Source organism: Genypterus blacodes, unplaced genomic scaffold (genome assembly GCF_046128005.1).
Source record: "Genypterus blacodes isolate CSIRO-AG114 ecotype Tasmania unplaced genomic scaffold, CSIRO-AGI_Gbla_v1 ptg000279l_1, whole genome shotgun sequence".
Taxonomy (NCBI): domain Eukaryota; kingdom Metazoa; phylum Chordata; class Actinopteri; order Ophidiiformes; family Ophidiidae; genus Genypterus; species Genypterus blacodes.
In genome coordinates, this window is record NW_027467070.1 from 22,968 (window position 1) to 37,340 (window position 14,373).

General features: G+C 51.4%; 1 protein-coding gene across 1 annotated transcript; it reads left to right on the forward strand.

The window, feature by feature from the left end:
• The first annotated feature begins 3,719 nt into the window (after positions 1 to 3,719).
• Positions 3,720 to 14,309, forward strand: LOC143017289 (pleckstrin homology domain-containing family G member 4B-like). The gene is made up of 22 exons (XM_076172038.1): positions 3,720 to 3,743; positions 5,058 to 5,237; positions 5,460 to 7,491; positions 7,586 to 7,762; positions 7,846 to 7,966; positions 8,063 to 8,243; positions 8,332 to 8,448; positions 8,537 to 8,635; positions 8,743 to 8,894; positions 8,973 to 9,111; positions 9,231 to 9,353; positions 9,436 to 9,633; positions 9,760 to 10,487; positions 10,876 to 11,133; positions 11,580 to 11,829; positions 11,952 to 12,041; positions 12,181 to 12,293; positions 12,396 to 12,507; positions 12,594 to 12,764; positions 12,902 to 13,079; positions 13,253 to 13,457; positions 14,015 to 14,309. Exons 1-22 carry the CDS (start codon positions 3,720 to 3,722, stop codon positions 14,307 to 14,309), a joined length of 5,943 nt encoding a protein of 1,980 aa, XP_076028153.1.
• The last annotated feature ends 64 nt before the right edge of the window (positions 14,310 to 14,373 follow it).

Below are 14,373 nucleotides of genomic sequence, written 5' to 3' on the forward strand. Positions count from 1 at the left end.
GTGACACGCAACAGTCGACCCGTCGGCTCTGTTTGTTCGCCGGCCCAGACCGCAAATCATCCGCTTCACCTGCGGCTCCTTGGCGCTCACAGCCTGTCAGCCAGGAAAGAGGTCATCTGCACTCAGACGGCCTCAGCCTGGACACACATCAACACTTATTACACTCAAACATCATGTAAACACCATGTAAACATTACATCATGAGTGGAAAGAGGCGTACTCTGAGTAGAAGAGTCAACAAACCACAGAGTCCTGCTAATTCTGTCCATACACACATACATAATGCTAATGTGGTTATGGCGATATTAGTAATGGAATATAAGGGTGTGTAACCATGGTGACGTGTTGATTCACTTAGGGTAATCTGGAGCTGATGCTGTAAATTGAACCCTGATCAGCTGTTTGGACTTCAACGTGTTTATGTTTAGTCTGAATGAGAGAAACTCTGAGGTATATCTATTTATTTATTCAATTATTATATTATGGTATTATTCTGAAATGTCTGTTGTTCCATTATTGAAAGCCTGAACACAAACAGTCTTTACATTAAGCTTCATGCCTTTCCTGGTGTTTGAATCCCACATGAAGCCTCTGGTGTCCTGATTGAGTTCAGCCTGTAATGTTTGATGTTGACTCAAACGTTCCTGTGTTTGGTTGTGATTAACATGAAGCTCTGCGCTGCTCTGTGCTGCTCTGTGCTGCTCTGTGAACGCGCTTCCTCCCGTAACCAAGTGATCATTTCTGCTTGTTTGTTATGAAATCTGCCGGTGTGAGTTACATTAAGCACAGCTGTGAGCTAATTACAGATGAGACCAGGCACCGGTGAAAGCGAATCCACACTTTGCCGTAATAACACGGCTCGCACGCGCGGCACGGACACGTCAGCGCTGCCGTGATGCCTTTAAAGACGCGCATCGGTTCTCGCCTCCTTCGTATCTCCCCAGACGTGTGGTTAATGACATAAACACAGGTCTCTCTGCCTGCTGACTGATACTTTAGCCCTGTGCTGCTGTCATGATTGGTGTTTGCTCCACGCCGATGATCCCTGGGAAGCTACTAAATATACCGTCTGCCGGCCTCGCGGTCGTGTTCCTGTAGCTCTGCTCAGCCTGCGTTTATGAGGGCTTTGGCTTGTGTCTGTGCTCCGTGGTGTCACACACTCTGTTTTTATAGATTTCCATAAAAGAAATGAATACTTCCCAGACTTGCTTTGTCACCTTTTGACCTTAAGGTGAAGCTTGAAGTCTTAAAGGTGCAGAGAAGCTTCAGTTTACTCCATAAAAGTAAAGCCCTGCTGAATGAAGATGGTTTATTATTACATCAGAAGCTTTTTCACAACCTTAAACTTCACTATTTGACTCATTTAAATGTTTGTAAAGGCTTCAGTTGAATAAAAATACACATATGAAGATTGTGGTTGATCTATAATTTGAATGGGTTTTGTTCCTCATAATAGCAGAATTAGAGATCTGCATGTTAAACAGTATTTTGCTCTGAAGGCATGAAGAATAGTTTGGAGATGACCAATAAAGAATCTGAGCTTGCTGCCGTTGTTGTCGCCGCTGTAATCAGTTTACTGGACAATTGAGTTTCCCTCCAGATTCCTGTCATGGTCTCCTGGTTAGAGCCGGGCGGCGAGCTGAGAGCTGAGAGCTGCTGTCATTCAGAACGAGCAGCAGTAAACATAAACACTCTGAGGGGAGGGAAATCTGCCTGGATGTGGATGTGAGGGGACGGGAACAGAGGTAAAGTTTTGTGTTTTTAACCAATCCTAACTGCTCATCTCCATGGCGATGAGTCTGTGTTTGCAGGTGGGCGGGATGTGAACCCTCAGCAGCTCAAAACAGTTCAGGCTCGGTGCTTTGGGGGAGAAACGGTCAGCAGATATCAGAGCCCTAAATCTGTGTGTGACATTAGAGTCTTGAGTTTGTCTTTATAAGGTAAAGATGGGATTCAGACCTGCAGAGTCGAGGATTTAGTCTGGAAAATACTTACATAATAATAGAAGCTCACGTCTCTGTGGTTCTCACAGACAAACGGCTCCGTTTGTCCCACAGGGGGGTCAGAGGTCAGAGCTGTGTGCAGACGGCCTCACTGGAGTTGATGGACCTTTATTACATTGAACTGCTCGACTCGGAAAAGCAGGAAAGGTTTTAATTAATAATATAAATGAGGGCTCTGTTCCATTTTAGGTGAGCGAGCGAGCGAGCAGAGAAGCAGGAGCTGGAGCCAAAACAGCAGCTGGAGGAATCCTCAACACCACAACACAGACACACACACATCTCAACACAGACACACACACACATCTCAACACAGACACACACACATCTCAATAATGCTCTTTCACTTTGGCTCATGTCCCTATTTTAGATGAATCTGAACTTTGATCCACACTTATAAACCCCTGAGGTGAAGAAACCACTCGGCCCCAGAATCCAAAGCCTGGACGGCGAGGGAGCGCGGGGTTAAACGCTCGTGGCAACGCAACTCGTCTCTGAATCTTTACAGGGTTTTTAAAGATTTAAAAACGCTTTGTAAATAGGTCGGATGTAGACGGAGAAATCATAATAGAGACGCAATCCACCACTTCCCTGTTTTTGTCGATTCCTTCCCTCCTTCGCTTCTCTCCTCGTCTCCCTCGTGGCCGCTCATCGCTCGCAGGTTGGGGAGGTTACCTGGGGTGAGCAGGAATGCGATGATGAGCATCTTCAGTATCTGGCTCAAGGACACTTCAGCAGGATAGATGCCAGAATGTGTGCTTGAGTTAAACAAACACATGACCGCACCAGCCTGTGGGTTCATTACTGATATTTATAGGGCATCAGACTCAATCCATAACTTATGAGGGTTAATTGATAAGTAGTGAGCCTAGCAAAGTCCACAGGAGGAGGAGGAGAGAGAGGTGGCTGTAAATCCTCCCTGCTCCCCGCTTGATTTTGCCTCCACAGGCTTTGGCTTCTTCCCAAACATGCAAAGGGTTTTTAGCTCTAACTCCCCGGGCCTCACAATGTGACATGGTGTCAGCTGTAGAGGATTTAGTTCGGACAGCCTGTGTAGCTTGGAGTCAGTGCCTCACATCCCTCTGTCTTTACAAGGACACGTCACTTCAGTTCAGTGTGTTCACGGTTGGGTAAACTCATAGATGAAGATGAAGTCAGATCCACGTTGGGTTCTGTGGTTGTTGGTGTTTGTGTGGTCAGCAGGAGAAACATGTGAGTGAGTTTGTGTAACAGAAACGCTCTATCTGCTCATTTGAGTTCAGATGAAACACCGCAGATGTAAACACAGGAAACAGATTCTTCTCATGCTTATTTAGATCACAGCCCGCCGAGGCTTTCATGTGGGGCCAGATCTCATCACTGCTGCTTGCTCCTCTTCACATATTTCTCAGGCATTTTGTGTACATAACAGCAGGAGAAGTTTGATGTTCACGATGCTACTTCACTGGATTTGGTTACAGAACGGAGGGAGGAAGTTACAACAAGTAAATAAATCATCAAAATGAGCCACTAGAGATGTCATGACACATCTGTGATTAAAGCTACCATGTATGGAACCAAACCCATCTAATGGTTACAGGTCAGAATGTGGTTGAATAAGGAATTCTTGTGAAAACACAATAAGGAAGTTTGCTTTTTTTTCCAGGGAATAGTCTGTACCCGAGAGTGAGTCTGGGTAAAAGCTGAGGAACGCTGACTGAAACATACCAGGGAGTAAACATGGACCCTGAATGCCTCACATCCGTTCCCTTTTTCCTTATTCCACATTTTCCTCATGTACGGGCAGGAACCTGACATCTGGAATGCTCCGGGACTATTTCTGTTTCATAATGATACTGGACAGAGACGTTGAAACTGTCCTCAGCTCGGCACAGGGACATCCTATCCACAGCAATGTGAGCGTGGTCATATATTTCAGCGGCTGAGTGAGAGCGAGCGAGCCGTGTGTTTATATAGAGCCGTGTGAAGGCAGACCAGCGTGTTCCAGGCTCAGACACACACCAGGACACCAGGCTGGACCGGCCAGCCACCAACACCACCATCACCATCATCACCCAGCTGTTTAGTGCAGCAAGAATTACTGAATTTAATGTCACTTTTCTTTAAACATTTAGAGTGTTTGAAAATTCCAAGAGGTGGAGCTGAGATCAATCAAGTCTGAGAGCAAAACTGAGAAATCTGAGCATCAAATCTGCTGCAATTTAAAGATTTCCCAATGTTTTTATGGTTGAAAGTACTTCAGCATTTGGTTTATTTTACTGCAAAGCCATGAGTTTGAGAATTTTTTATTTTATGCAGCTATTATGAAAGCCTATGAACTGCCTGACAGACTGAATTCAGGGCAGCTTCTCACAGCTACGTCCCGAAGGCTTGTTTTAATTATCTGTTCTGTATTTTTATTCCATTAATTTGAAGTAAACATAGAGATTGAGGCGAGAGCGTAAAGACCAAAGTTCTATGATTATCTTTCTGTATTTCTAGGTGTGTTTTGCTGTGTTGCCCAGCCGTGTGTGTGTGTACATGCGTGTACGTACGTTAACCCCGAGGCCGCTTCCGTGGCCTTTGGGGGTCTAAATAAAGCAGCAGAACCTAAAGCGGGTATCAGGCCATGAGTTCAGGTCAAAGGGAATGTGAAACCATAAACCAGGAGGAGACCCAGAGAGCTCAGATACACACTCTGTGTTTACTTGGATGTTTGCTGTCAGGCTGAAGGACTGTATGTTTGATGATGAGCACTGTGTGTGTGTGTGTGTGTGTGTGTGTGTGTGTGTGTGTGTGTGTGTGTGTGTGTGTGTGTGTGTGTGTGTGTGTGTGTGTGTGTGTGTGTGTGTGTGTGTGTGTGTGTGTGTGTGTGTGTGTGTGTGTGTGTGTGTGTGTGTTCACAGGTCAAAAGGTTGAGGACAGGGCCTGTGTAATTTACAGTTACATGTTAGTGTGTGTGTGTTTGATTTATGTTGACATGAATGAAGTCACCGCTCTAATGGAGGCACAGAAAGCCGAGCCTCCTCTCAGTCGTTTCTCCTCTCTGCTTCTCTCCAGAACCTCGATCCTCTGGAGGACTCGATCCAGAACCTTCTGTCGGCCCTCTATCCGCCCTTTGAGGCCACCGCCCCCACCATTCTCAGCCAGCTCTTCCATATCATCGACAGCCGTTTCCAAGGAGACGCCCTCCGCTGCTTGCTGGACTTCCTGGTTCCAGCCAAGCACATCTTGGACTCAGTGCAGCAGGCTGCATGTGTGAGTGGAGGTCTTATCTTATCTTATCATTAATGCAGACATGACGACATGAACTCCTGAACTCCTGTTAACCTCAGGGGTTACAGGCTGGACATGAGCCTGTGATTATGACGAACTGAACCCAAATGTTCTCATGGTTCACTGGCAGCCTGAGAAACTCGAATCCTGTTTTACATGGTGACCTTCTGATCCTTCTGTCCTTGTCTCCTTGTCTCCTTGTAGGCTCAGTACTCTGATGTCGTCTTCCTCTGTGAGGGCTGGCCTTTGTGTTTGCGTGACCAAGTCGTCTTCCATCTCGCTCCCGTCGCCCCTCTGCTTCTCCGGCCCGGTGACTTCTACCTCCAGGTGGCAGCGTTCTGTGGCCAATCGGCTCGCATCGTCGTCTGCAGTCTCCTAGAGGAGGAGGGGCTTAGAGCGGTGGAGGAGACGCCCATCCCCGAGTCGTCCTATCCGTGCATATTCAGCTCTGATTGGTTAGAAGAGATCAACCGGGGTCGTCATGGCACCCCTCTCAGCCAGTGCCTGCTCACTGCCGAGCAGGGCGTGGTGAGATTACCATGGCAATGGGTGGCCGTGCCTGAGTTTGTGAAGGCGCCACAGTGCGGTGGGAGTAGTATGGCCTCTGCTGCTCCTTTACCATCTTCACTTCCTGTTCCTCCTCCTCTTCCTGCCGCTGCAGCTGAGAATTCCTCAACAAGTCGCTCTCTTCCTGTTTCTCCCCCAAAGGAATCTGCGTCCACACACTGTCCCCGGACCGCTCACAGCTCAGCTCCAGCGTCTTCCTCTCGTCCCTCTGCGTTCTCTGTGGAGACCAGGATCTGTCCGGCCAAGCACGGCATCGCTGTGTCGCTCTGCCTGGTTGATGCTCGCAGTGCTGCCTCATCTAGGCCGGTGAGCGTTAAAGAGACTGAGACAGAGGAGAAGCCAAGAGGCTGGGTGTCTCCTCATACTTGGGACAGCCGCTTCTCTACAAATACAAGAGCTGAGGGTGGAGATAAGCGTGTTTGTGTGAATATCAAACAGAGTCACAGTAAAGCAGTGTGTGTGAGTGTCGGTGTGCCAGAGGGAGAATACATCGACGTACTGCAGGCCAACATGCTCTTCAATCGAGCTCAGGCACCGACAGAAGAGCAACCAAAGGCTCACGGGCAAATGCAACCGTACGCGCAAGCAGAGGGAGACGTGCGGGGACACACACACTGGCAGAGTCCACGTGGACAAATGCAAGCGGAGGCTCAGGGACTCATGCAGCCGGCACACGGACCTTCAAGATCAGATGCCGCTGCAGCATTGAGGGGAACCGGTTCTCCTCTATCTCCTCTCCACCATTCCCACCAACACCACCGCGCTCACCAAGACTCCCACGGAGCTCCTCAGTGTGTCCGGGCCGCTCAGTTCTCAGAGAAGCCCTGTACGCCCTGCATGAGGAGGAGGCAGGGCGCACAGGTGTCCAGAGCTCAGGAGCTCAGATGTCGCTACAGGGAATCCTACCAGGCCGCCATCAGCAATCCCGTGGCGTTCGGACAGGAGGCGCAGAGGAGGGATCTGTTAGCTGTGATGGAGGAGGACGGAGACTTCTCACAGTGTGGCGACGACACTCTGAGGTCGCCAGATGATCTGTGGTGTCATGTCCAAGGAATGTGGTTTGATCCTGGGATGCAGAACCACCAGGCCTCTGTCACGGAAAGGATCTGTAAGGAGTCGGGAGAGAGGAAGGCTGTTCCACATTGGAAAGCAGGAGATACAAACACTGCCCCCTGTAGGGATTATAGAGGTACTGATGCTTTAGAGCAGACAGCAAGAAGAACCACAGTGCCCTTTAGAGAACCAAGGGACTCAAACTACCAACCTCACAGAGACCTGCAGCATGTGAATGGAGAACATGTAGGAGCAGACCTGAGCGCCATCACACACCGTCGACCTTCGCTCAGTTCAGGCGAATATTCAGCGATGAACGTCGACACCATGAAGCCTCAGAACAGAACCGGTCCAAACATTTGCAAGTCTCCCGCAGCGACGCAGAGCAGACGTGGATCCGCTCAGTCGGATGGAAGATGTTCATCTCTGTCCACGGCGGTGGTGGACACCTCACAGAAGTGTGAAGTGGTCCTGGTGGACGGTCAGAGGGTGAGGAGGAGAGAGAGCACCGGCTCCCGAGCGGAGGTTCCCAGGCTGCATGTGGTGAAGTGTAAGAACACCACAGCGTTTGGACTCGTCTCACCCAAACTCTTCAGGAGGAGGATGGACGTCACAGGTATGGAGGCACTTTGTATCTATTTATTACAGATATTTGTCAAGAGTTTTGCCACCAAACATGTGTGTGTTCTCTATAGACGCTCTCCAACCAGGCAGCACCTCCACCATCAAGAGGAACGTACCTCAATCACAGATGGATCCACCTCCAGCTGCAGAGACGCTGAAGAACCTCCAGTCTGCACCTGCTCCACCCAGACCAGACCACCTCCCCCTGGGACCCCCGGACCCCAGATCCCACCCGCTCCATCTGGGCGTGGCGTCTCTCACAGGTCAGGCAGATAGAGGCCGAGGCAGCGTCTGGGTCGGTGGCTTTGTTGGAGATCACACACTGATGCTTCTCCTCCCTCCTCAGGTGGCAGAGACAGGACGGGCCGGGCCGTAGTGGAGCTCTGTGGACACCACCAGGGATGGAGATCAGCTGTGAGGAGCCAGGAGCTTTTCCAGATGCTGCTCTACTTCCACTCCATCACCAGGTGACCACACACATCTGCCAATACATCCAGGATAACATCAGCCTCTCAAACAAACAGGACTTTGTTGTACTAATGTCCCCCTGTGTCTTTGTTCAGGAGAGAGATTCGAGATGCTGGGCTGACCTTCATTTTTGATGCCAGGAGGATGAACCCTCAGCCGCAGCTCTACAAGGCCTTGATGACTCTGCAGGAACACGCTCCTCAGGCAGTCAACAGTTTGGTGCTGCTGGTGGACAAAGACGGCAGCCATCGGCCGGACAGGTGTCCAGGGGTCCAGGTCAGACCTTCACTCTTTAAGGACTTTAGGTTGACCAGTGTACAGAGGGGCTCGTGTCTTATATCTAACTTGTGTTCCCTGGATGCAGACAGATGTGGTGACCTCCATGAAAGCTCTGCTCAAGCTGGTGGAAGTGAGTCAGCTGAGCTCCCACATGGACGGATCGCTGCCTCCCAGCCGCTGTGATTGGTTGGAGCTGCACCAGGTGAGACGATCAGACCATAAGACCAAGGTTCGCGTCCCGATTTGACCTTCTCACCTCCATCTCTCTCTCTCCCTCTCTCTCTCTTTAGAAGCTCTTCCCCTTTGTGTGTGATCTTCACGAGGCCGCCAGTCTGCTGCTGAGAGCCATCAGTCAGCTGGAGGAGCCACAGAGGGCCGACACCGTGCAGGTACCTGAACCCTCCTCCTCATGTTCTCCTGTGCTGCCATGTAGGCCTGGATTATCTAAAGACAAAGTGATGCCAGCATAAGTTCTCGTTGCTTATTTGTGCGACAGTGTGTGCAGCAGTGCATGATGGACCAGAGGACTCTGATGAAGGACGTGCTGGAGGACAGCCGATTGGTCAGCCTGCAGAGGGAAGGCGGGGCTATGCTGGCCAGGCTGAGGAAGGAGAGTGACCTCAAATACCCCCAATGTGAAGACCTCAGGTAAACACAAGCAAACACACAAAACACATCTGATCTCAAACATCATCCTGATCTCTAATCTGTCTGTCTCCTCTGCAGTGACGCGGTGGATTCTGTGACGGGTCTGTACAACCAGGTGGAGGAGCAGGCTCACGTCCTGGTGCAGAGGACCAACATGTCTCTGGAGCATCTGGAGTATCTGCTGAGACTCAGAGAGATGGAGGGACACTTCCTGCAGGTGGACGCTAGACGGAGACGCTGTCAATGCAGACTGGGGTTGTTGTGATTGATCGTGGGTTGGATTTGTGTTTCTATGAAGGTGTTAAATGTTTGTTGTGTGTCTAATCTCCCCTGCAGATGCAAGAGTGGTTTGATGCAGAGGGAGAGCGCCACCTGCTGGAGGCGGAGTCAGTGGAGGAGTCAGGGGACAGAATGGAACAAACTCTGAACAGCTTCACTCGTTTCCTTATCGAAGCCAACGTGAGTCTGTTTTGTGTGTCGCTCTCTCTGTATTTGTGCTGCCCTGTCTGTCTGACTGTCTCACTCTCTCCTTCCCTCGCAGGACCGAAGGCACCACGCTCTGTCTTTGGTGTCGGAGGCAGAGCGGCTGCAGCAGAGTGGGTCGTCCTACCCGGAGACGGAGGCGTTCGGGACTCTGATGTGCACCTTTAGGTCGGGCCTGGAGGACTTCCTGTGCCGGGCGGAGGCCAGCGGCCGCGAGCTGCAGGTCATGATCAACGTGTGCGATTTCTGTGAGCAGGTTGGTGTCGATCAGTGTCTGACATGTTTCATTCTGCTTTTAAATGACTTTAAACCAAGAGCACAAACATTTCTCTCTCTTTCTTCTTCTTCTTCTTCTTCTTCTTCTTCTTCTTCTTCTTCACAGGCTACAGCTTTGGCCAGTGATTGTCAAGAGTACCTGGACCAGAGTGAGTCCAGCTCTCGCCCAACACAAGAGCAGAGTCTGGACCCAAACATTACACCTGTCAGTAAAGCTGAGACACAGCCGGCGCAGCACCAGAACCAAGACCTGGGGCCGAGTCCTGACCCCTGCTACCAGCCTGACGTCCTCACATCTGGACACGCCTCCACCGGGGCCTCAGCGCCTGGAGATGAAGGCTCCATCCTCCACAGTTTCCAAGAGAGGTTCCTTCAGTTTAACCCAGAGAAGTTCCAGGAGGTGAAGGCCAAGGCCAGCTTCCTGCGGGGCTCCAGGGGGATGCGGGTCTGGAACGTCGCCTGGCTGAAGTGCCAGGAGGCAAGGCAGCAGCTACAGGAGAGGCTGCATGATGTGGCTGAAGGTCAACACCAGCAGCAGCAGCCGCGCTCCAGCAGCTGGTGTGAGCATTATGTGGATGTGATGAGCGCTAATGTTCCCACGGCGTCCCTCGGTGGCCTAAATGTGCTGGTGCAGTCGACCCCGGGGCCGCGACACCCGGAGTGGGAGGGCATCGTGTCGGGAGCGCTGGATTTAGGGAAGAGGAGGCCGATCCTGGGCAGCAGCAGCACAAACTCCTCAGACGGAGCCTGCTGCAAAGTCAGCATGAAGCCTGAGGAGCATAGGGATGCCGAAGCCAACCAGGGGTCAAAGGTCACCCCACACTCCCCACACAGGTAAGCTCACAGAAACGTCAGGTGACTTGCTTGAAACATTAACACAAAGGTGGACCAATTATTGGATTTGATCAAAGTAGTGGAGTTTAAGTGTACATTTCATTTCTGGTTTGTTGTGAAGTTAAATGTTTGAGTTATTTTGTCCTCACAGGTCAGAGAGGAGGGAAGAGAGAGAGGTGAGGAGGAGGGAGGCCATCAGTCGAGCCAGGAGTGAGCGAGACGCCGCCGCTCTCTCACAGGCCCACACGGTTGGCTGCCAGTGGTTTCCATGGGGGCGGGGCCAGCGAACGCGCTCCGTGGGCAAGGACTCGCGCCCCGCAGCGGCTGCAACGCCGCCCCCGAGGTCCTCCACCCCTCAAGAGACATCCACCCCACCGGAGATGTCCAGCCTGCCAGAGACGTCCAGCACGCCGGAGATGCGTGTTCGCTCCCCGTCGTCCTGCTCGCACCACGGTCAGCCCTCCTGTAGGATCCTGCAGGAGGCTCAGAGGTTTCAGATCTCGCGACACGGCAGCTTCTGCTCGGACGATTCCTGTCTGAGCCCGCAGGGGGCGGCGGGGGGCTGCAAACACTCCAGCCTGCCTGCGGGGAGATGCGAAGGGACGTTTGGCTTGACAGGTCCACAGGAGGGAGCCAGCGGGGCCCTGTAAGTTCACCTGGGGAGGGGGGGGCTGTTCAGGAGGATCAGATGTTTACTTTACAGTGTCAATCATTCTAAGCTGAATTATCAACAAGAGACACATTATTTTATTCTTGCTTCTGCAGTGTTGTGTCTTAATGAGATCTCTTGCACTCTTTTCTGTCTCTAAGCGAACAATGAAGTGCTACAGGTACTGTTTCATCTATTCTTCTCTATTCTATCAAATATAAGATGCTTTCATGACATCTGGAGGAAAATGTTCTGTTATCTCTGGGAAAACAACACATAGTTTCCATGGCGACCAGATGGTTTTGAGGTTCACCTCATCCTCTCTGGGAAAGAAAGGGACACGAGGAAGTCCTGACAGCAAGACACGTCTGATTAGACAGACTGAACATATAGACTGTATGTCAGCCTGGTGAGTGTGTGTGTGTGTGTGTTTGTGTGTGCAGGAGGCTGCAGCGTGTGATGGAGGAGCTGCTGTTCACAGAGAGGGAGTACGTACGCTCACTGGGCTACATCCTCACTCACTACCTCCCCCTGCTGGACCGGCCCGACATTCCTCAGGACCTCCGGGGAAAGCGGGGCATCATCTTCGGCAACCTGGAGAAGCTCTACGACTTCCACGGCCACTACTTCCTGCCCGAGCTGGAGGCCTGTCAGAGGGAGCCCGCCATGGTGGCCCGCTGCTTCCTCCGACACGTGAGTGAGGGAGGGAGGCTGAGTGGAGTCAGCTGGACTGTCGGGGGTTTAGCCCAGCGCACAGTCTTACAGGCTTCATGTTGCACCATGGATGACAGATGTTTCTCTGGTTCCTCACGCAGAGTGAGAGCTTTGGCCTTTACGCCCTCTACAGCAAGAACAAACCTCGATCAGACGCTCTCATCCTGCACCGTCGGCATGACATCTTTAAGGTCAGCTGATTGCCCATTTTTCCCTTGAATGTCTCATTTTTCCTGAACTCTACAGTCATCACAGGGACACTACTACTAGAAACACTCCACCTCTGCCACACCTTACCAGTGACAGGCTCCCTTTTGTCTCTGCATGCAGAGGAAGCAGCAGGAGCTCGGGGACATGATGGACTTGTCCTCCTACCTGCTCAGACCAATCCAGAGGATCAGCAAGTACTTCCTCCTGCTGCAGGACATGCTGGCCCTGGCTGGGTCGCTCAGGCCCAAAGACGCCATCCAGGACACACTGCTGGCTTCAAGTGTGTGTGCTCAAAGTGTGTGTGGTCCCGGCGCGTATCTGCCTGACCTGACGAGCGGCGAGAGGGAGAGAGAGAGGGCCGAGATCCAGGCGGCCGCCGACCTGGTTCGCTTTCAGATGCGTCACGGTAACGACCTGCTCACCATGGACGCCATCCAGGACTGTGATGTAAGAAATGGAGACGATCAAGAACAGAGATGTATCACATATTTAAGACAGAAAATGAACTCTTTCCTGCTGCGTTGCTCCCCCAGGTGAATCTAAAGGAGCAGGGTCAGCTGATTCGCCAGGACGAGTTCACTGTTTTCTTCAGGAAGAAGAAATGCGTCCGCCGCGTCTTCCTGTTTGAAGATCTCGTCCTCTTCAGCAAGACCAAGAAGACGGAAATTGGCAACGACGTCTATGTCTACAAGCAATCATTCAAGGTCTGAGCTGCTTTGCTTTGAATGGTTTTGGAAAAGGAACATTGTGGAGAAGATGGTGTGTGTCGTCACCCTATCTTCAGTCTGTGGTCTGGATGTGTGTAAACGTAGCAGCTTCTCTTTGTGTTTCCTCCTCACAGACCAGCGACATCGGCATGACCCAGACCTCAGCTGTGAGCGGCTTGTGCTTTGAGATTTGGTTCCGTCGAAGGAAGAGCGAGGACACTTACACCCTGAAGGCGCCCAGCATGGAGGTGAAGAAGGCCTGGACCGGCGACCTGGAGCGGATCCTGTGGGAACAAGCAGCTCATAGCCGAGGTGGGAACCACGACAACAGCAACCACAGCAGCCACATTCAACAACAACAACAGCTTTATGGCATGAATAACATAAGTACGAGTGATCCCATGATTGAAACAGACTCTAACAATAAGAGTAATAAACGTCATGTGGGTCGGTGGTTCATCCCTCTGATTGGTTGAACGTTCCAGAGCTGCGCTTGCAGGAGAGAGTGTTCATGGGAATGGGACGCAAACCTTTCATGGACATCCAGCACAGCGAAGGTTCCATCTGTGACCGAGCCGTCAGCTGCAGTCTGCCCGGGCGAAGTAAGCAAACCAAACACACGCCGTCACTAACGCCGCTCCAGGGTCGCTGGGTCCTTAACAACAGGCTGGGAATGTTGAGGATGTTCAGGTGCTGGCTGTGGGTTTGTGAGGTTGTAAATGTTAAAGAAAGCACAGGACTGATGTTATAAATAAGGAATAGATCTAAATCATCTGTATTTAGTGACGAATGCCACAGCAGGGCCGAGAACAGATACTAAACTAAACTAACCCCGGCTGCTCTGAGCGCCATGGTTGCTTCACTGACCACAACACAACAAGAAGCTTCCTCCTGGCATGAATAGACAAGTTTGAGGGAGGAAGTGATGTGGAGAAAGGCAGCGTGAGAACAGGAGTACACTACCTGATGTTCTATTCTGATAGTTAGAACAGTCACATGACATCTGCTCACACCTTCATCCAGCTGCTTCATCATCCTCAGCTGTTGTGACTTCATCCAGTAATCATCAACGCTGCAGTATAAGACATTTAGATTCACGTTAATCAAACCTAAGTGTGTCCATGTTAAGGCGTCCCAGATGAACTAACTCCATCATGCTGCTGCTCGCCGCCCGCTGCCATCACATTAACGTCTCATTGATGACATCCATGTATGTCGTCAGTCCCTGTGGCGTGTTGTTCTCACAGGGGCGTAGAGTTCCCGCGGCCGCGCTCCGTGGGCTCGGGCAGCACCGCCTCCACCACCCTCAGCCAGTCGTCTTCCTCCTCTGGCCGCGGCTCGCTGCCCCCCGCCGGTTACCCCGGCAACCCGGCGCAGGGAGCGGACTTCGGCCCCGGCCTTTGCTCCTCCCCCGAGGCCGTGGTGGACAACGAGCTCAATAGCCGTCATCTTCATCAGCATCTTCTTCACCGGAACTGTGAGCAGTGGAAAGCAGTCCATCATCCTCTGAGTGAGTTTAGATTCATGTTTGTGTTTGTTTGACCTTCACCCAGCAGTGCCTGACTTAGATCAGTCAACTTAAATTACATTTCACTTTAGTTGGAAT